At 49.0% G+C, this 22,906-nt stretch overlaps 1 protein-coding gene across 1 annotated transcript in view; it reads right to left on the bottom strand.

The window, feature by feature from the left end:
• OLFM1 (olfactomedin 1) overlaps window positions 1–22,906 on the bottom strand; it is a 69,452-nt gene that overhangs the window by 21,477 nt on the left and 25,069 nt on the right. The window contains exons 2-5 of the mRNA XM_048513410.1: window positions 19,950–20,099; window positions 11,769–11,924; window positions 8,365–8,584; window positions 393–499 (exon numbers count right to left, since the gene is read on the bottom strand). Coding sequence (XP_048369367.1) covers window positions 393–499; window positions 8,365–8,584; window positions 11,769–11,924; window positions 19,950–20,099 — 633 coding nt within the window. The remainder of the gene's footprint in view (window positions 1–392; window positions 500–8,364; window positions 8,585–11,768; window positions 11,925–19,949; window positions 20,100–22,906) is intronic.

The following is a 22,906-nucleotide window of genomic DNA, read 5'->3' as shown; positions in this document are numbered from 1 at the left end:
AATAAATCTCTTCTGATTATCCTTTCTGAGCCGTGTCAGTAAATAATAAACCAAACTAGTGGGGGAAGGAGGTGGTGCAAAGGAGCACCCCTTCTGTTGGCAGGTAAATGAGACTGCCCATCTGTTGCACCACTGCTTTGCTGGCTCATGTTGCTCAGTGTCTGCACCTCTGGGATGTTCCCAGACCAGGTATCAAGAGGGACTGGCACAGGACTGACCTTTTCAAGAGCAACTGCTGGATTTTGTTTCAAGCAAAACCACAAGGGCAGTTTGGGAAGGTGTGCTTGACGGCTCCAGGCAGCTCCACACATCCTTTATTCTGCTTCCCGCGGCTCCATGCAAAGTCACTCCCAAGGTCAGCCAGAGATGCATGCTGAGGTTTGCAAGCCTACCTTGTTTTCTCCTTCTGGCGCCAGGGGGTCAGTCATCCACGAGCCAAACCTTGATCCAGATGTCTTGACTGTGATCGGGTCACTTATTGCTGTCAATTTCCCACAGGCTGCAAAACAGCCAAACACTGCATGAGTGAGCAAATTATGACACATATTCAAATGGCTTAACAGGCTCTCAACTTGGGGACTCTTTAACAGCTCTCTCTTTTAAACCTAACTTCACATAGGAGGCTTGCTCATCCCTGGGGGACTGCAAAGCACTTCTCTGCACACCTGTGCTGCTTCAGAGTCCCATATACCATATATACTTGCCTATAAGTCGACCCAAATATAAGTCGAGGCACCTAATTTTACCACAAAAAAAATGGGAAAACTTATTGACTCGAGTATAAGGCCGTTTCCGCATGGCCATGCTGTGGGGGTGCGTCAGCATAAATGACGCCGACGCACCCCCCCTGGGACTGTTTGCACAGACGGTCCTGGTAGGAGCGGGAAAGATGGCACAGCCTGCACAGAGGCTACGCCATCCCCCAAATGCCTTACCGTCCCTTCCGGCCTTCCGGCACGTTGCACAGGCCAGGGGACACACTCCCCATGCCCTGCTTGACAGCTCTGGAGTCGCAGGGCAGGGGGGGGGCATGTCCCCTGGCCTATGCAACGTGCTGGAAGGCCAGAGGGGATGGTAAAGCGTTTGGGAAAGGGGGGGAATGGCACCTTCCAGCCGCTGCCATTCGCACAGCAGCAGTTGGGAGACGCTGCTTCTGAAAAACCTTGCTCAGGGAGTGAGGTTTGAAAGCAGTGTCTTTATGCCGCTGGGGGGAGCGAGGGCAGTGCTGCTGCGATGCAGCAGCACTTCCCATGCGAACAGCTCCCTAGGGACAGCGTTTTTGCCGTCCCTAGGATGCTGTTTATGGCCCGTGCAGAAAAGACATAAGACTAGGATAGGAAATGCAGCAGCTACTGGTAAATTTCAAAAATAAAAATAGATACCAATAAAAATGTTTTTAAATATTTATTTCAAAGAAAAACAGTATGGTATCAACAATAACTTTAAAAGTTCTGAAGTGGAATATATACCTCTCTCAGACAGTATCTCTTCAGAGTTTCATAGGGAAGATGCTCAACAAGTCCCTACAGGTTCCCCTTCAACACGGATAGCTTATCATGACACAGTGCAGATGCTTGCATGGTGATGGCAGCCGTTGCCCAAAAGCAAGACTTTTTTGCAGGTCTGCAAGCTCATCTGGACAGAAGTCCCACCTGCTTTCCAAAAACACTGGGTGGGGGCCGAGAAAGGTGCTGGCAGTGGCTGCACCTCAGGGCACCCTGTATGTGTGGGGGATTCCTGCCACCATGGGCTCCAATGGTGCAGATTTCCCAATGAGTATGGCTCCCTAGCATTCATGGAGCTTCCTGGCCTGAACAAAAATTCTGTAACATATAAATTTAATAGTCACACCTATTCACTGAATATTCACTGTGAATGAAGCTACTGACCACCTGTAGTGAAGCGAAGCAGCAGCCCAAGGCTTACCTGGGAGCTGCCTTTGTGTCCACATAGCAGGGAGCAGGTACAGAAAAACACCCTCAGCTCCCAGCCTTTTTTCGCTCGCCACCCGTTCCCGCCACCCGCTTGCCACCCGTTCACTCGCGTATAAGTTGAGGGGGGCTTTTTTAGCACAAAAAAGGTGCTGAAAAAAGTAGACTTATACACGAGTATATAAGGTACTTCCCACTCTCCTGGTGAGAGAGCAGCGGCACTTGGCATCATGGATGGACATCTCACAGATATGCATCAGAGTACTCAAATGCAGAATGCTTACCCAGATAAGTGCTTTACCTGTAAGTGCCATAACATCAATTTCACCCCTGACTATGACTCCGTATATGAACTGAGGTTATTCACCATTTCAAAATGCCAGGCACAAACACTTCTCCCAGCTGTGGGGCTGTCTGGACCCCCAAGCAGCTGCCCTCTCACAAGGGAAGGGACCGAACAGGCTTCTCTTGAGCCACTGGATGCAGCCACAGAACCACAACATGGCCAGCCCTGAAAGGCTTCTGACGTGGTGGGCTGAGTGAGCCACAGGGCTGCCCAGCTTCCCCCTCCAGCCCCCAGCTGCCATCAGCAGGCCAGGAAGCTGCAATGCAGCAGCTGCAGGAGCTCTCCAAGATCCCTCTGGCTGTTGCCTTACGTGGGCACAAGGAGCAGGGGCTCCTCCACTCAGCCCCATGGAGGGAAGGGAAGTGTTCTTGCAAACAGCTGGGCTGCCAGTAGGAGGGGCCAGCACCGGGCGATGGCACTTTGCTAACAGTCAAATGCCCAAATCCTCCTGGGAAATTCTCACAGTAGAGAGTCTCTGCAATTGAATATTTTATGTTGCTACTTGATATCCAGCAACAATTCATCTGGACATATGGTAGCAACAGAATTGGAGTACTGACACACAGTTGGCATTTAGAATTTTAGTACTTCTTACTTCTATCTCATTATTTATATAATTTATTCTTTATCTCCAGCGAAGACTTGAAGCTGCATAAAAGCTCCTTTTTATCCCTACAACAAGAACCCTGTGAGGAAGGTTAAGCAGGGCCAAGGGGCCCCCAGCAAGTTTCCATGGCCAAGTGGGGGTTTCAAACTGGGTCTCTCAAATCCTAGGCTGACAGTCTATCCACTTCGCCACATGCGGTGCATGCCCTACTATTAAACAAACAAAGCCCTGGAACTCATTTCCCCAGTCAAGTGTTAACCATTATCCATATGATATTATACATGGCATTTGAACATATGCAGAGTGCTTTTTCTTCTCACTGAATAACTGGACAAAACTGAGGTGACAGCAGTCAACATTCAAGCATTCAGGGTCAAGTTGCTTCTAGTTTGAGGCTTGTTGTAGGGACGTTGTTTCAGGTTGCTGAATATTTTTGCTTGTTTCAATATTGGGTTATTTATGGTTGTTTTTATTTTTATTTTGTTTTTATAGCTTTGCTGTACTGGTTATACTTTGTGTGCCAGCTCATGTAGGCCTGTGGACAAGCAGCACGTATGTTTCTGGCAGAAACCAGTAATGGCAGCCAATTGAGTGCCATAATCTTAGTCAGGAATTCCAGGCTGGTGGATCTCCTGAGAGCTCACATTTAGGGTATCATGTTATCACTTGAACTTTGCTTTGGTTCTGCTTTTCTTGTATTTCTGGGCAGTCATTTGACAGGGCTACTCTAATGTTGGATCTTCTGTGAAGTCGGAAAGCCTGCAGCCTCTTGACAGACCAAGGACTCTGGGATTTCACCTCTGGGCACTGAGCTCCACTTACATTAAACAGCATTTGTTTTCACAACTGGATTATCCTCTGTGGAGAAGACAATCCAGGAGGCAAGTGACAAGTAGCACAATATTCAGCAATGCTCAAAGACAGCCTCAGATTCCACAGCAGCAGCCACAGTACATTCGCTCAAAAACAAGTACCCCTCTGTTCAGAGGGGCTTGGGTGGTGGTACAAACTACCATCAGGTCCCAGCCAATGTATGGCAATTCCTCATGGGGTTTTCCAAGGCAGATAACATTCAAAGGTGGTTTTCCATGGCCTGCCCCTGCATAGCAACCCTGGACTTCCTCAGTGGTCTCCCATTCAAGAACTAACCAGGGCTGACCCTACTTAGTTCCTGTGATCTGAGCGATCAGTCGAGCCTGGGCCAATTCTCAGGGGGCACAGGATTTATTGTGTTATTTTTGTTTTGCCATAAGTTTGAAACTTTTTTGCCAGACGTTTGCAAATTAAAGCATATAAATGTTTATGAGTTTGTGCATGAAGAGTTCCAGGGAACAAGATTGTTGTGTTATTGGGTTGGCCCTCATGAAAGGAATTAAAGACTGAGGAATGGCTGAATGGCAAAGAGTGAACTTTTTTACCCCCACCCTCCACCCCAATGTTATGATGCAAAAACACACCATAAATGTGGATCGCCTACATGCTATTAGAATCAGCAAGCAGACATGACTGAGGTGTAGATGTCTCTGCAGGGTGAGTTTTCAGACTGCAAAGAGAGGCATGAACTATGCATGGAGGTGCCTTGTGGAGTCCAGGCAAACTGGCCATGACAGACTAAGCGAGCCCTAGAGACACATGGGCTTATTCTTTCCCCTCTTATTTTCCATTTGTTTTTGTACTATTATATGTATGTGTTTTTTTATTCTACAGTGAGATTCACTGGTTGTATTTTTAATTGCTGGATACTGACTGAGAAGTGTTTTGGATTAAGAGCTATATAAATACATGAAATACACAAATGAACGCCTGCAGGCAGCAATATCAGCTTTCCTGAGTGGATGGGTCGGGCTATCTCTTTTCCGATTCTTTGGATACATTATGCAAATCTCTGCTCTTTATGCCTGATCAGGTTCTGGGCTCTTTAGAGCCTGTTAGTAGCAGTGCAAGAGCACTTGGACACTTCTCTAAAGGTGCAGCCACCATGAACAGGGTCCCCATTTTCCTGGGTCAACAGTTTATCTTTCCCTGCACCCAGAGTAATTGAGAGCCAACTCTGTGGATTGAGGAGATGAACCAGGGCCATGATGCAGACAGGTGCAGAGAAGGCAAGATGCAGAGCCCACGCAACTGACCTGGCTGGGGTGCATCAGGAAAACAGCCCCCTCCCCTGGCAGAAGGAGGTGGGGGACATTCTACCATGTCTTGGAGGAGGGTCAAGCACCTGCCAGCACAGCCAGACAGTGGGGCTGGTGTGGCCAGTCTTGGTCCTCACCTGGCATACCCACAAGGTGACAGGCACAAGGATAAAATGCATCCCACAGGGTTCAAGAAGCTCCTAGCAGGTCACCGAGATTGCTGAAATGGTGGCACACCACCCATGCCTCACTGATAACTGGAAAATGTGCTCCTAACCGTCTGCACCTGGGGGATAACAGAGCCTCCCTTCTCCCACTGCAGCACAGAGAATGCCAAACTGCATATGGGAATTTGGGTTCACACAGGGCCACCAGCTTGTAAGCCGGGGGATGAGGCAGTTGCCACAGTCATCAGGAGCACTCGATTAGGACAGCAGAACTATTTCTGGGGGATGGGGAGAAATGACCGCAGCACTGCCCCTGACCTCCGTTTTGGCAGCTCTTCAATTCCTGTTCACAATCACTCCTACCCCTACTTAAAACAAAGCAAAACAATCCAGTGTGAGCAAGACACTATGATGTCACAAAGCCAACCAGACAAAGTCAGCATAGAGCGAGGGCAGAGCCCCGTCTTCACCCCCTCTTTGCAACCCCCCTTTTAAAAAAGCATGGAAAATGACTAGGGGGCACTTCATGGGAAAAGTCTCCATTTTCACTTTACCTCCAAGGGACATTTTGGCCCACAGTTGGCAGGAGAGGACTGATGGGCTTCAGGCAGGCCAGGGGACCCCTCCAGAGCAGTGGCCAGTCAAAGAATTCATGGGCGCTTTGGTCAGTCCTCCGAGTCTATGTATGATTTCAAGTAGCGTCTCTCAAAACCGCAGCCAGCCATAGGAGGAAAGCAAATCCAGATCTCCTGGGAGGGCTAAGAAGGCTCAGTCTCCACCTTCCACACAGTTCTCTGCAGCCACAACCCTTCTTGGAAGCCGGGGCAGCTGGCTCTCCTCAGGAGTCCTGGAGGCCGTCACTCCCCCTCCCCGCCCCCCAGAGTGAAAGAAAAAGTAGTGAAGAGCAGGCCTGGAGTGAAGTTTGAGAGGAGGCCACACAAAACAGAGCAAACAACAAACACTGTGAGGGTGTTGTGGGTTTTCCAGGTTGTATGGCTGTGTTCCAGTAGCATTTTCTCCTGACGCTTCAGCTGCTTCTGTAGCTGGAACACAATGCCAGCCACAGATGCAGGCGAAATGTCAGGAGAAAATGGTACTGGAGTATGGCCATACAACCCAGAAAACCCTCCAACCCCCCAGTGATTCCAGCTGTGAAAGCCCTCGACAACAAACACTGTGCTGGGCCAGAGCAAAGCCCAGCCAGCCCAGCCACCATCAGGTGACTCCAGCAGCTGAAGGGCCTGAAAATGATGCCTGGCTCATCCATCGGGCATTCAGAGTGGCCGGGGGGCCAACTATGTGTTGGGAAATGCCTGGAGATCGGGGGGGGGGGGGCAGAGCCCAGAAACAGGCGATTTAAGAAGGGGAGGGGCCATACAGCCCAGGGGAACGGATCCCTATTGCCTAGAGATCAGCTGCAATTCTGGGAGGTTTCCAGGTCCCACCAGGAGTCTGGCAACCATTGACTGGCAAGCTGGGGGAAATGACCCACACAGCCTCACTTCCAGCAAACACCCAGAAGCAATGCCATGTCCCCAGTGAAATGCCAATGTGACATTCTGGGGTTTGGTCCAAATTCTATGGTAAAATCATAGACGTCACACCGATGACATTAAGTTATTTTCAGTATTTACTGGAAGTGATGTCACACCCGTGGTGTGGTGCCATTTAACAAAAACATTCTGTCCTGCTAGCCCTCAGTGCAACAGCAAGCAACAAATAGGGAGAACAAGAGGCCGCCCACCAAAGCTGGAGACCTTGATCTCCATCCTTATTCAGTAGACTGCCACTGCGCATGGAGGTTCCACAGCTATCCTGGCCATTGGTCATGACAAACCTGGACCTCCAAGAAGAAAGCTGATGCTGCCTCAGATCCTGGCTGCTACCACCTCTTGTAATTCCCCACAAGTTTTCCTTGTGTGAAGAAGGATTTCCTTCTGTCTTGTCTGCCATGGTGGAAGGGACACCATCCCTACATACAGCCCAGGGAGCCCCAAATAAATAGGCAAAGCATCTAGGAAGAACAGGCTGGTGGGTTTCTGGGAATGCTTCTGCAAGGTGCCCTCTGCTTGCCCGCAGAGCAGAAGCCCCGGGGGCTGGGGCAGGGGGTGCCAGGACCCGAGGTCAGCACTCTCATGCTTCCAGGCATCAAGATCCCTGGCCCAGGGATTCCAACCAGAGGACTCTGTGGCAGGCGGGGATCCCCTGCCTCATTCAGAGGATGGCAAAGGGAGTCACCTGCTGGCCCCCCCACACACACACTGGTAAAAGTCCCCTTTCCCAACCCTGCTGTCGTTGGCACTCTGTCGTTGTGTGTGGCTTGCCTGACGCTCCCCTGCTGAGCTCCCCTGCCCCATCCCAGCTCTGAAGCATCCAGTTGACGAGCAAGGCCTCCTCGTTGGTTGGCGCATGGCTCCCTTCCTAGGCTCCTCTTTGAGCAACACCACCCCCGCCCCTATCAAGGGCAGCAACCCATGTGACCCAGGCTACAGAAGGCACTGAGAACAGAGGTGGCCATGTGGGGCGGGGCAGGCCCTCCAAGCACAATGCCAGTGGAGTTGGCGCCGTTGTGAATATGGCAAACACTCTGGGGCAGCCTGGAGCTAGAAGCATGCAGCGTCTGGGACTGCAGACTGGTGAGAAAGAGATTTTCTCTTGGAGGATGCACAGAGGGCCCTTCCAGGCAGGGCCTGGGTGTGTTCAGTGGAGTTTCAGGTTTCCTCCCTCCCTCTGCACAGCAGACATTTTCGCCCTCCAGCCCTTCCCAGTTTGACACTGACTGTGAAATGCCTGTCCAGTTACCAAATGCAATCTATTCAAAGCCCTTGAGGCAGGCAAAAGCAGCTGCAGGCTTCGGTGGAGGCTGGCTAGAGTCCAGTCTGCCCTTTGGGGATGCAGCACTTATTTTCCAGCAGAAAACCTTCTATCTTCTCATCTGGAAACCTTTCCACTTATCCCAGGGGTGCGGGGACTCAGTGGGGAAGGAAATGCACTCTGCACGCCAGGCATCCCATGTGAAGCCCCTGGCCCTGCAAGCAAATGCTACTGTGGCTCAAAGGAAGCCCTACTGCAGGTGGAGCACCCAGGGAGGGACCTCTCTGCACCCAAAGAAGTGCCACATGTGAGAATGCATCAACCCTACACAGATGGTGCTTGTCCTTGCTCAGGGTGCACGGCCTACCTAATTTTTGCATGCAAGCCCGGAGCCTCTCTTCAAGATTTGACACTCTGTTCTGAAGCTCTTCGTAGTCATAGGCGCCAATTTCCTCCTGGAGCTCATTTAGAACGGCCGTCAGGTTCTGGACCTCCTCTTTAAACTGCAATACCAATTTGGCATCGGCTTTGTACTCCTCCAACACTGGGATCAAGGGCCTAAGCTCCTCCATTTTCGCTTTTATCGCCTGCAAGGTTAAAATAAGCTTGGTTTCAGTGGTCTGTGCGCAACACCCAGCCCCGCCCTGCCTCGCCTTGGCTGCCACAATCACTTCGCATTATGAATGCTAGCATGGGGGACTCAAATGTGGGAGGCTATATAATTTTATATTTTATATATATATATAAATATAATATATACTATATATTAAACAGTCTGAAGAACACCATCTTATTTGGGAAAAGGCCTTTATTTAGAATTTTTTTTTTGTTTTTAGAATGCAACATCTTAAGGTTACATGCTTCAGATCACATACACAAATTCTTGTTTTTTTTCTTTTCCATAAAATAATAATAGTAATCATCATCATCATCATCATCATCATCATCATCATCATCATCATCATCAATGCATTGACAAGGATTTCCAAAACGAGAAGTCATGAAATGCATCTCTACAGTTACATGCAGAGGAAGAGCTCTCAGCTGTGAGGTGCTGACCATGGTGCTAACTGGGGGGGGGGGGGGGGGGGGGGGGGGGGGGGGGACGAGAACTGAAAAGAAGAAGAGGAACTCATGGGATGGTGGGGAAAGCTCTCTGCCCTCTTTTCTCATGGTTACATGGGGGGATGAACAGCTTCTTCAGCCAGTGCGACATAGTAAAAATTTCTGTAAAGTTAGCCCTGCAAGCAAGAAAACGAGACACTGTTGAAGAGCGGGTGCTCACCAGCCAGCCAGCCAGCCTTGAAAATAGAGCACTCCCCCCCACACCCATGAAGGTGACACCCGAGCACCTCCAGACAAACCCAGCGGTTTTGACCTGAGTCAAAATGGGCAACATCACAGCCTGTGGCCACAAAGAGCCTTCTCCATAGCTATGCCATAATTCACAAATGTTCGCGGAGGAGGGGAAACACTGTACAAAAGGCTGAAGAGGCCACCTGGATGTTGGTACCTACTGGGGGGACTCTGCAAGAGAAGGAGTTGTGGCACCCCCTGCCTCGTGTATGCAACCATGAAAGGAATGGGGAAACTATGCAGGAGGAGGAGGAGCGCCAGAAGGGCAGAGAAAGTGCTTCAGTGGAAGGCACACTGTGAAATGGGAACCTCCCCTGGGTCCAAAAGGCCCCCATCCCTCCTGACTGCAGACCTCAGCCAAGCAGAAGCCAGTCCTCCACCCTCTTCCATTAGTGATGGTGGGGAAACTACTCATGGTCCAGCTGGAGGGGCCTTAAAATCAAACAGTTTAGCTGGAAGATCAGTCAAAAAGCAATGACTTTTAGCTGAAGCCCCTTCAAGTAACTGAGCTCTTCAGAGACCCAGAGATGTCACTGGGAGCATGGGGGGTGGGGTGGGGTGGGCTGGGGGTTCCCCTGCTCCAACACCACAAGATCCCCCAGATGTGGGCAAAGCTTTTAATGCTCATCTGCTGCAGTGAGTGTACCTGGTAAAAACCACAGGAAGCTCTAGGTGTGGAATCCCCAAGATCCTCCCCCCCCCCATTTCCTGGCTACTCTCAGGGGAGTCTAGTGAGAAAGAAGGCCGGTGGTGCAGCCAGGAGCGCTCAGAAGAGACCAGGGCAGCCAAGAGCACATGCTGCACATTCCGAACGGAGGAGCTCCCTTCTCCCGCCAACAAAATCCAGGAGTCAATGCCCTGCATCTGGTGGCAGGTCCCAAACCCACATTTTCTGCTCCTCAAACAAACTCTCCCTGCATGTGGGGAAACTAGCCTATTAAGAAGGGTTCCGTTCACTCTCCTCAGAGGTGCTGCTTTCTTGTGTGCAGGGAGTCTTTGTTGTAGAGGGTGGAACACTCAAATAGACAAGCCCACAACTAGAGCCTGATTCCTCCACTTTGCTAACAGCTTAAACCAGTTTAGCATCTGCAACCAAGATGGCCAGCAGCTTGAGCCCAGACACCAGCTGGTGTTTCTCACATTTCTGTTGACTGAAAGGAAACAGGAGGGCTCCCTTCAGAAGTCCTTCAGAGCATGAAAGGAAACAGGCTACCCCATGTCAGAGGACCCCTCCCACCCCCCACTCCCCCACTCCCCCACCCCCACGTTTCTGCTTCAAGCCTCAACACACATTCAGTGTGTTTGGCAAAAGTCAAACCTGATCCTGCAAATAAATAAAACTCAAAGCTCCAAAAACCTGCAGAACATAGAACTGGTGCCAGATTTCAGATTTCTGAAGATCCTCACTTTTATTAAAAAGGAAGTTCCCAGCCTTACTAATTGAGGATCTATACTTGAAAGTGTCTGGGTCATGCCAAGGAAGGACTCAGAGCCAGAGAAATGACTGAACATAAACAGTTAACACACGTGGCCAGGGTTTCCCTGTCTCTGTGATGGTATCACCCTTCCCAATAATGAACAAAACAAGAATCAGTTGTGTGAAATAAGTGAAAGAATGGAGCACCACCAAGACACAGGGCAGAATTAACCTTGAACATCAAACACTGGGCCAGGAGCCAATGGAAACCTGTCTTCACAAGAAGGTAGGAAGAGCAGTTGCCAAAGTGAAGGGAGCCACTTGGGGGGCTTTTGAAGACCCTACTGGAAAGTGGTTCTGGTGGGTTTTCTGGGCTGTGTGGCCGTGGTCTGGTGGATCTTGTTCCTAACGTTTTGCCTGCATCTGTGGCTGGCATCTTCAACTGTGTATCACAGAGAGAAGTCTGTTATAAGAGAAGTCTGGACACAGTGTGTTACAGACTTCCCTCTGTGATACACAGTTGAAGATGCCAGCCACAGATGCAGGCAAAACGTTAGGAACAAGATCCACCAGACCATGGCCACACAGCCCCCCGGAAAACCCACCAGAACCAGTTCAATCCGGTCGTGAAAGCCTTCGACACCTAGTGGAAAGGTTACATGGGGGCCCCTGTGGTCTGAACAGCAACCTGGTTTGCAGGAACTGAGCAGGCTGTCTGGTCACACACCTTCTCCGTGCTCTGTTCTGTCAAACCACCAGAAAAAAAATTCAGTGTATTAAGTGAGCGGGAGAGGGCCGGGGTGGGGTGGGAATCTTATTTATCTTAATTACCTTGATTAAAGGGGAAAAGACTTCCAGGTAAATCAGAATAGGAAACAGCTGGAAAATGTTAAATGGTTGCTAGTTTTGTCAGTCTCTTGGAGCTGGGCACTCCGACCGCACTCTTACTGATCTCCCACACAAAGGAAAGGGCTTGGGGCCACGGCAAGCAAGCTCACCTTGAACTGTCTAGCCAAATGTTGCTTGTGGGTCTCTTCCACTTGCTTGAACTTGGATTCCAATCCCCTCATCTGATTCTCCATTTTTTCAACATATTGTAGATCCCGCTGGGTCCGCCTGTCCAACACCTCTATTGACTGGGACATGTTTTGTACCTGGTCAGGAAGTGGGGAAGAGAAGGGGAATATGAAGGAAGCTGCAGAGTTAACAGGAATAGCTTTTAAAGACATGGCTTGGCTTATTCAGCAAGCAATTTATGGAGGGTGGGGGAGAGAGAAGAAATTAACAAAAAGATTTGCATACATTTGATCTTGGAATGGTCCCAAATAGAAAAGAGAGACAAGCATCCCAATCATTAATGCAGAATCATACAGCCACAAAGAAACCACAAAGGCCATCAAGTCCAACCCCCTGCCATGCAGGAACACATGATCAAAGCACTCTCGACAGATGGCCATCCAGCCTCTGTTAAAACTCCCAAAGAAGGAGGCTCCACCACCCTCCAAGGCAGTGCATTCGAACAGCCCTTGCTGTCAGGAAGTTCTTCCTAATGTTTAGATGGAATCCCTTTTCCTGCACATTGAATCCATTACTCCTTGTCCTAGTTTTCTGAAGCAGCAGAAAACAATTTTGCTTCCTCTTCCACATGACATAGCTTCAAATAACATCTCCAGACTAAACATACCCAGCTCCCTAAGCTGCCCCTCACAGGGCGCTCCTTTACCATGTTGGTGATCCTCCTCTGGACATGCTCCAGCTTGTCAATCTCATTCTTGAACTGTCCTGCTCAGAGCTGGACATAGTATTCCAGATGAGATCTGGCCAATGAGAAAGTGAAACTGTTCTTAGATGGTGCTCAGTGGCAACAGCTGCTGATAACAGTGGCTTCAGTTGACCAGGGGCTAGCAAAACATCTGAAAATGCTTTTGTCCTGAAATTGGAGGACTTCCGGTCGTGATGACAACCAAGTTTGATGCAAGCATGAAGCTTGCTTTGCACCCTCAGCTATTTTTTGGCCACCTGGCAGGATGCCCTGCAACCGGGAGAAACCCGTGTGAAGTGGTACAACCTCCATGGAGAAGATGTTGGGGTGTACTTGCTTACTTGGTGAACCTGAGCTCCACATGGAAAGCCTATGATGGGGGGGGGCAGCAGGAGCTGAGTCCAGCATCAGCTCCCAACTGGGACTCAGTTGCTGCTGGGTTACCTACAACCTTTCAAAAGAGGCGTATCTGGGGGGGAATGGTGCCCGGGGACAACACCTGCTCCGGGCACCCCCCCGTGCTCGGGGGTGGGGTGAGGGCAGTTCGGAGGGCACCACAGTGGCAGCAGGCCAGCAGCCTCCTGAGCCCTGCCCCCGAGGGTCTGGGGAGGGAAGGAGGTGGCTTGGCAGGCACCATGGCAGCAGGCCGGCTCTGTCTTTAGGCACCTCCCCCACACCGACCCAGCTCTTCCAAGCCGGGTCATCACGGGGAGGAGGGGGCGGGGGCGTTTGTGTGCCCCCCGACCATTGTGCCTGCGGTCATTTGACCCGACCTGTTCCCTGGGTGGTACGCCACTGCATTTCAACACCCACTGAACACAGAGCCCTAGCTCGGGAATGGAAACTACTGCTGTGCTGAGGGGACAGGAAGGGGGCGTGCTTAGCCTTGGCATAGAAACAGTTAAGATTCATAAAGGTTTTAATGTAAAAAAGTAAGAGGGAGAGTATGGGAGGATTATAAAAGGAAAATGATAATAAAAACTCCCTGGTGGATTTCATCTCCTGGGGCAGCTGTTTGGAGATTCAGCGGGAGTTCTGGATATCTAAGATACAGAGACATCTTAAAAAGATCGGCAGGCCGACTAAAAATGAAATAAAGGCAAGAAATAAGAAATTAATGGAGACTAATGTCAATGGTTTTTGTACTTCAAACTAAAGGAAACATATAAGCAGGATGAAGTAGTTGGATTTGATATACAAAATGTGATTTATTGGATTCTTTATGTAAAGATGAAAAGTATATGATTAAAAGGATGTATAAAATATTGATGAGAGGAACAGAAACTGAGAGGCTTATGGAAAATATGATACGTTTGGGGCAAGAGGTTGGTTTAGTAATTGAGTTAGAGGAATGGAATAGAATTTGGAAAAAAAAATTTACAATAACGCTAACCTTAAGGAAAATGTCTATAAAATGTTTTTCCACTGATATCTTTGCCCAGTAAAATTGGCAAAAAATGTATCCTAAGGTTTCTGCAATATTTATTTATTTATGTATTTATTTATTATTGGGTTTTGTATACCACCCTTCCCCCAAAGGGCTCTGAGGAGATGTTATCAAGAGACATGGTCTTTTGGCCACATGTGGTGGAGCTGCATAAAAATAAGTCAATTTTGGTGTGGCATTTATGTTGCAATGAAAAAAGATTTTGGACTAAGAGTCTGATATGAAAAAGGAAATGTTTATGCTAAATGTGATAACCTCCTTTTTAAAACCAGGAAATGAAAAATTGGTTTTATATATGAAATTGTAAATCTGAGGCCATTCCAGCATCTGAAGATTGGCTGAATAAACTGCTGGGATGTGCTGCTGTGGATAAATTATCAACGTTTTTGAAATATAAAATTTTTGAAAACTTTTTTAAGAACTGGAACTAAGCCAAGAAAATACTTTATTCATTCATCAATATATCTATGTTAAGATATGGAATTGGTTGTATGTATATATGTATGTATACATTAGTGGAATAAAATAGTATAGTAGTTGCAAAATCTAAATGCAAAACAAGAGGCATGTGTGAAACCTGTCCCAATAGTCAGCCCTTGAGTGCCTACGCCCTTTAAATCCAGAGCGACAAGGGCCTCGTGCTTCAGCCAGGCCAACTACATTCTTCAAATGAATACAGGACCTTCAGCATAAAAAATATTGCAAATGCCAAAGCTTCTGGCATTTCTCCTTATAAAAATAGATGTTTCTACCTAAGTTCAAGGCTCAGTTTCTTGTCCTCTTCATCTGCGGCAAATCACAAACCACAGAGCCCCTCGGTGTGTCCAATGACCTTTGGCATTTCACACTCCAAACATGTCCTTCTGAGCACCATTCTAGATCTTCCCGTTCTTTGACCCCAAAGAATTTCATGGGAACCACCAAAATAAGCCACCCTCAGGGAGGGTGACCCCACACTTCTATCTGCATCTCTCCACCCAGGGGAAAGAGCATGCCAAAGTCGAAGAGGGAGGGCACACTGGTTGCGGAAGAGCACAGGTCAACTCTGGCTGTCAAAAGTCTCTGCTAGAACAAAATATATTTGTCTATAAAGCACCACACAGTGTGCACTTTCTGTTGCAACTGACAGACATGAGGACCTCTCCAGAATAATGTTCTGTTTTCAGCCATTGGCAGAAATGTTGCTAGCTCTGCCCTCCATCCGCCTGCTCGGTGCCCCACTTTGGCGAAGGGTTCAGCTCCAGAGAAAGGCCGAGCAGAAGCACTGCTCTCTTCTCAGGCTCTCCAAGGTGAGTCTCCCTGGACTCTATGCTGGTGCTCGTGGGGGGGGGGGGGGGGGGGCTGGTGAGGATTGGGATTTTAACTTTTGCATGTTGTAGTGTTTTTAGGAGATAGTTTACGTATGGGGATGTTTTAATGTTGAAGCACCCAGCAGGGGCGTACTGCCCATGAGGACATGTGGTGTCACATGTCCTCAGGTGCACACGATCTAATCATGTGGGGGGGGGCACCTGGCGCTGGCCAGGTCTTTCTGCCTAGCCTCTCCTGCAGCACTGCACCTGGCTCCGGGTGGTAGATGTGGGTGCCGGCACCGGCACTGGGCGATAGACCTGTGCCCTGCCGCCAACTCCAGGCGGTAGACTTGGGCACTGTTGCCGGTTTTCAGGCAATAGACCTGGGCACCGTCACCAACCTGGTGCTCCGTGAGATCAGCAGACGGCTCAATTTCTCTCTCCTCCCCGTATCTAGGGAAAATGGAGCCCGGGGGTGGGGTGGGGTCAATGGAAACCTCAGATTTTGCCCCAGGCACCATTTTCCCTAGATACACCTCTGGCATCCAGAGATCTTGCATAGAGGCTGAGTATAAATTAATAAATAAATGAAGGGCTGGCACTGGGTCTGCTTCTGATGGCTGAAAACAGCTTCTGCAACCCATAGCAGGTTTCCCCATTGACAGGGGCCGTGGCTCAGGGGTAGAGTGTCTGCTTGGAATGCAGAAGGTCCCCAGTTCAACCCCCGGTATCTCCAGTTAGAAGAAACAGGCAGCAGGGGATGCGGAAGACCTCTGCCCTAGAATCTGCAGAGCCGTGGCCAACTTTATTTATTCATTTATTATATTTGTAGACCGCCTCACCCCCGAAGGCAGCTTCGCGTGTTCCTGTGACTAAAGCTCACATCTCTTCAGATAATGCACAGTTCATTGTTGAAGTCTTTCATGGCCGGAATCACTAGGGTGTTGTGGGTTTTCCGGATACACAGCCATACAACCTGGAAAACCCACAGCACCCTAATGCACAGTTCATCTGTGGCAAGCATCTGCTGTGTGCATGAGGGACAGCCTCTAGCTTAGTTACCATAAACAGAGTAGATGAATTTGCAGAAGATCCGTCTTTTGGTGAACATGAGGCACGCTAAACAGGGCTTCCGTGTTCAGAGGCAGTGTGCTCCGTGGTACAATGTTGGGTACATGCTAAGATCAAGAAACTCCTTATAGTGCTTATAAGTGTCCTGAGGCAGTGGACTGGTTTCTGCAGGAAATGGAATACTGGATCTGAATTGGGAGAGATCAAGCAAGGGGGTGAAGGCAGTAAGGAGAAAGTTCTGCCCTTAACAGGAAAGAAAGGTGACCGTCGAGGCCCGGCTGAGGCCCGTGAACCCAAAGGAAGGGCTAAGCATTCCTGCTCTGATTGGCAGTGACTCTCCAGGGCCTTTCACAAGTTCCTTTTACATGGAACCAGGGCGGGGGGGGGGGGGGCTTTCTGCCCGTACAGCCCGTGCTCCTGCTGCTGAACCAAAGAGCATTATTTTGCCATATGCTTCAAACACAAACCCAGGCAGAGCAAAGTGCTGAAGCCAGAAATCCAATTAATTTAAAGGAGGAGGGGAGTTATGTCATTTCACAGGGACTTGGGCCTGCCCAATGGAATCGGCAAAGGGTGCATTATGCAGCAACCTGAAGTCCCTGGAGGAAGAGGCGGGAGTAAGAATGCACTCAACAATTAACATTAAGCAGTGAATTCACTGATGCTGAGGACACGTTCCTTCGTAAGGTTCTTCTGATTTCTCTGGACTATTAAAAGCAGATGACGCGGGAATCGGTATAAACTACAGACACACAGAGGGGCTTCCCTTCCCTTCGGATGCAGCCCGCTCTGCTCTCTTGCTTAACCTTCGTAGTGTCCCAGGGTGTGAAAGTGCCTGGACTTCCATTTTAAGTTGGCTGCTTCCTTTGCGGGAGTCTCACGCTTTGAAAATGGTGACACACTAAATTAATGAAAACTAACGTGATTTGTGCCAACTGGAGATTTCCCCCTCCTGCAGATTTATTTTGGGCAGCAGCATGGCTTTGTTCTGCCCATGGTTTTAATTAACCAGCATGCATCTAACTTCCAGAATATGTTTGTCGCTTTCAAGTGCCTCAGTAAAACACATAAATTTATCTTCTCAGGATGCCCCCCCCCCAATGCCTCAGAGTCCTGGAATAAATGTGTTCCTATAATTCTCATCTGCAAATGTGAATGTCAACTATTCTCCAGATGTTTTCTGGATGACCCCAGAATTTGGTATCCTGTGATACTGGATTAGAATAATTGACTTTTTCCAGCATTTGGTGGTTGAATGCAATGCTGTGTAGATGTATGCATGTACTGCACTGCAATTGCTCATGAACAGGCAAAGGAATCGAGGATTTGACTTTTGGCTGGTACCTATCAAAATAATCACAGCAATCTAAAACAAAAGCTTTAAATGTTAAGGTAAAAAAATTCACATTTGAAGTGTGATTATGTAACTCTCAATTAAAAATCTGAGCGATGAAAGTGAAAAAATTTAAGAATTCTGAATATTTTGTTCAGCTCCAGTTTTTAAAAATATTTTACCTTCCTTGTAGTTTAAGGAGGCATACAAATCACAATTCAAAATGTACCAAATAAAATAAAGCCCTAAATGACCCCATACATCACATAAACATGTCCTTCATATAGCAGTGCTGAGCCATTAGTCATCATCCAAGATAAAGAGAAACCAAGTCCTCGGCCCAGATAAATAAGCAGCCTTACAAATGAATCCACAACATTTGGGAGCTGGCTTGCCCATCCATTCCTCATGTTGTACATTTCCAGAAAGAAAGAAAGAAAGAAAGAAAGAAAGAAAGAAAGAAAGAAAGAAAGAAAGAAAGAAAGAAAGAAAGAAAGAAAGAAAGAAAGAAAGAAAGAAAGAAAGAAAGAAAGAACGAACGAACGAACGAACGAACGAACGAACGAACGAACCTGGAATTTTAATCAAATTGTCACATTTTAAAAATCTAAATAAGATTCTGTAATGTTGGAAATAAAACTAGTCATATTAGAAAATTAAGGGGGAGTTTGTTTTATTACCCCAAAGTAACATGTTTGTGAGGGACGGTCTACTTTGGCACCTCCCACACCTTCATCTCCTGAGCCCAGTTTCTTTCAGCACTTTTTTGTCAGCTTGGTTGACTTCCCATCTCCTAGCCCAGCTGGGAGAAAATAGTTGAGCACAGCAAAAAGGAATGAAAGCAGCAGAGTGGGGTTTTGTACTCTGTTTTTCTCCATCTTTAAGGAGTTTCAAAGTTGCTTACAATCGGCTTCCCTTCCCCTCCCCACAACAGATACCTTGTAAGGTTGGTGGGGTTGAGAGAGTTCTAAAAGAACTGTGTTGGGCTCAAGGTCACCCAGCAGGTCACCCAGCAGGCTTCATGTGGAGGAAACAGTTCACTAGTCTGTTGTTCAAGTGGAAGAGTGGGGAATCAAACCTGGTTCTCCAGATTAGAGTCCGCTGCTCTTAACCACTATACCACGCTGGCAGATTTAATTCCCTTGCCTATGTTAATCACCTTGCTTAAAAGACCTCCCCCCCCCCCAGTTTGTACTGAAATGGGCAGGGTCATGCACATCCCCCCACCCCCGCCCGCCAACGGTTGTTTGAATCAGAATGCCCTTCTGAAATCATTGGTGGAAAGCAGAGATGCTGAAAGACAAGAATAGTGACGGGTACCATTATGTGTGGTACAAAATCAGATGAATTGTGCAGGTGGATCATGTCTCTGTCAAGTACATATCAGCGGAGAATGTTTGGCACATATGTTCGTATGAACACCAGCAACATTCTTTTTGACTTTTGAGAGCCAATATGATATGAACAGTCGTATCAGAAGGCTTCTATTGGCTCCCAAAGATCAAAAATAATTTTGCGGGTGTTCATACGAACATATGTGCCATGAGGTTGTATAATTCCAAACCAGACCATCAGTCTATCATGGTCAGTACTGATGTATTGTCGAAGGCTTTCATGGCCGGAATCACTGGGGTATTGTGGGGTTTCTGGGCTGCGTGGAAATGTTCCAGTAGCATTTTCTCCTGACGTTTCACCTGCATCTGTGGCTGGCAGGTTCAGAGGATCTTCAGAAGATGCCAGCCACAGATGCAGGTGAAATGTCAGGAGAAAATGCTACTGGAACACAGCCATACAGCCCAGAAACCCCACAACACCCATGGTCAGTATTGCCCACTCAGAATGGCCACTGCTCTCTATGGCCTCAGTCAGAGGCCTTCCATATTACTGACTGCCTGGTCTTCTTAACTGGAGACGGAACCTGGGGCCTTCTGGATGCCATGCAGGTGCCTAGGTGCCACTGAGCCCCGGCCACACCCCTAAGCTCACAAATTCCACGTGGCTCAGTTGAGACCTCGCTCAATAAATTTCTGACTGCTCCTCCCTGCAGTTACTCAGAGGAGAAAAGTGATGTGCTGATCAGTACCATTTGACCTACCGAAGGATGCATCAGATAACTCACAACTTATTACCCCGAGGCTGTCAGTCATCGGTCAAAGGAAAGACAATCTTTAGTTTACTTCTAAGGAAGTTTAAAACTGCTCTGGTAGAAGTTGAATGCAAAAAGTCAACCCCCCCCCCCAGCGCGCCCTGCCGAGCGACCTCCTCTCCCCTTACCTTTTCTAGTAGCTGGCGGAGCTGCTTTGTCCTGGCATCCCGCGAACACATGGTCTGTTGAGGGGCCACCACCGTGCATATGCAGCGCCCTTCACTGTCCTGAGCAGAGCTGTACACCTGCCAACTTTCCTCGGGGTTGGTAGGCAACACCTGGTTTGACACACAGGAAAGCAAGTCTAAGGTGGCAGCAGGTAGAATAAGACAGAGAAGAGGTGAAGGAAAAGAGAACGGCAGTCTACTGAGGGAAGCCCGAGGAAACAGAGAAGGCAGAAGAGGGAGAGGGAAACTGCTTGCAGTCCAAAGGCAAACTCATAGTGTGTCTTCCACTTCTGTAGCTCCATCTGATTCACATATAGGTCAACAATCCTTACAACAAGCCTGTTAGGTGGGCCACTGTTCTTACCCTCATTTTGCAGGTGGGGGGAAGAGACCAACTGCAAAGGAAGAGTCAACTTGGCTGGTCCAGTTCAGCAGCATCATTTTGCTCCCCCAGCTCTAATAACCCAACTGAATCGCAGGCAAACAACGACAGTCGAGGGCCGCCTCTCTCACCACGCTCCCTCCCTCCCTCCCTCCCTCCCTCCCTCCCTCGGCCATTGGGGAGTTTCCCAAAGTGTCTACTTGGCCAATGCAGGAGGCAGGAGGCTGGCCAAGATGGACGGGGGTCTCATCCAGCACAGACAATTCCTACGCAAATCCAGTAAAACCACCTTTCTCTTTGCCGCACAAACCCCTGAACCAAATGATGAGCTGAATTTTCTCTTTGCTGCACAAATCAGAAGATGTTACTATCTGGCAGAAGCTGAACTGATACAGATCCGAGCGTGCTGGCTCTGGGGTCAGAGTGGAACAGCTGCCTGCAGGGAAGTCCCAAAGCCATCTCAGGTGCAGACGGGGGTGGGGAGCTGAGCCAACAGGGTGAGGAGAAGCTCTCTGACCCTCCTCCTTCCACAGGCCTGGCTGCTCCGGCCCCACCATGAAATCTGTTCATCTGTGCAGGACAAGAAGCATGAAGACTGACAGGCCAAACCACACCAGCTAATGAGTGAGATGACCTTGAAGGCATGATCTGCACCTGGGCCCAGAACTCTACAAAGGTTATGCTCCAGGCAAGACAGTGGCTCCCCTGGACCCTGGAAGTTCTCCTTGTGGATCATGCCACATTTTGAGAAATGTCTTATTTCATTACCGCTTTGGGTGTGGTTTCTGCAGCAGGCCTCATGGTTACAGCCCCTACAAATAAACGATAATCTTGCCAGACGTTGACAAATTGCTAAACATATTATTTTCTCACAGATGGGGAAGCAGATCCTTAAAAATGTGTCTGCTGCCAATGGATCATCTTACAGCACAACAGTAATATTGGAAAATAACTACATTCACTTGGACAGAACTAAATGTCGCCGGCTCATTCCCACCACTGAGGCTCGCAGCAAAAAAGCACCGCAAGGAGAAACTGGACACGGAAACCTCTCTAAGCTGCACACCCAAATGTCCCGCTGCTCTCCAGCCCTACTTGCGATCTTGCACAAGGTCCAGATTTGTTCAGGACTTGGGTCTTCAGAAGACGGCATCCAGGGACTTTTTTAAAAACTAAAGACATAAATAATTAACCATTTTAAAAGCATCTTTATGGTCAGTCTGTTCCCTACAAGGAGAGCCGAAGCAAACGACAGAACAAAAAAACCCCATGCCGACGCATTTCTGCCTTCTGGAATATTTACAGTTAGGAAAGGGCCAACCCCCCCCCCCCCCCCCCCCCCCCCCTCCCCCCCCCCCTTTTTATGCCCCCCCCCCCCCCCCCCCCCCCCGCCCATTTTCCACCTCCAGCTGTTTTCAGTGAAAAGAGGCCCCTCTTAGCCCCCAATGCCGGCAGGGCCCTCTTTCCACTGAAACGTGGCTGGTGCTTGGAATGGACGGTGCTGAACGAGTTGAAGGCAGCTTCGGATCCTCCACACAAAGCCGGCGGGGGTGGCCCTTCAGTGTGGCAGACACCTGGCAATGTGCAGGTGGGGCTTTCTCATCGGAGGAGGAGGAGCTTGGAAGCCTCTCCAGTTAACAGGCCTTCGCCAAAGGCCTTGCAGGGCCGTCATCCCACCGGCTCTCTACGCACCGGCTGCTCCCCCCCCCCAAATCGAAATTTAACACCCATGAACTCAACAGTGCAACTCGGCTGCCAGTATAAAGCTGAGCAGACGGGCCCATTTTGTTCATCCAACTGCGCCTGCTTGCAGAGGGTAGGAGGAGCCACACAGGACGTGAAAGCTCCGCCCTCATGGAAATCTTCATATCAAGGCAAAACACAATCACGAAGGACCCGCAACTCAATCCCCGACTCTGCCAGCCTCATTTGTTGACTCCTCCGCTGCCTCCACTTTCCTCGCCATCGGTTCACGTTGTTCTTCTCTCCTCTTCTCTAGTTAATCATCACAACAACCCTGTGAGGCAGGTCAGACTGAAAGGGTGTGACTGGCTGAAGGTCACCCAATAAGCCTCCACGGCAGTTTGGGAATTCGAATCTGAGTCTCCCAGATCCCAGTCTTACACCCCACTGGCTCTCATTGCTCTGCAGGGGAAGACTGACCTTTCCTTCTAGCTCTCCACGTGGTCTTTGGCCAGTTTCTCTCCAGCCTAGTTGCACCCCACAAGGTGGTTCAAATAACACTGGATAACCTTGTACAGCCGTTCATTTGTTACTACACGATCTGGCGCTGGACACCTTCATGGAATAGCTGATGGTGCCCCCAAGGCTCTTTGGCACGCACGCACACACACACACACTGCTTCGCTACTTGCATCTGAGTCAGGACACTGCAGCCATGCAAGAAGAGTGACACAGGTGACTGGGTTGTTGTGACTTTTTCGTCCACAAATCTGAGTTCCTCAAGTGAACTGTGGAGACCTTCCTGGGGACCAGGCCTCAGCTTCTATCCATGAGGCCCCTTCCTTCCCAGGTA

This window comes from Sphaerodactylus townsendi, linkage group LG12, assembly GCF_021028975.2.
Source record: "Sphaerodactylus townsendi isolate TG3544 linkage group LG12, MPM_Stown_v2.3, whole genome shotgun sequence".
NCBI classification, from domain to species: domain Eukaryota; kingdom Metazoa; phylum Chordata; class Lepidosauria; order Squamata; family Sphaerodactylidae; genus Sphaerodactylus; species Sphaerodactylus townsendi.
Note: the sequence above shows the minus strand (reverse complement) of the source record. Positions and strands in the feature narration are given on the sequence as shown.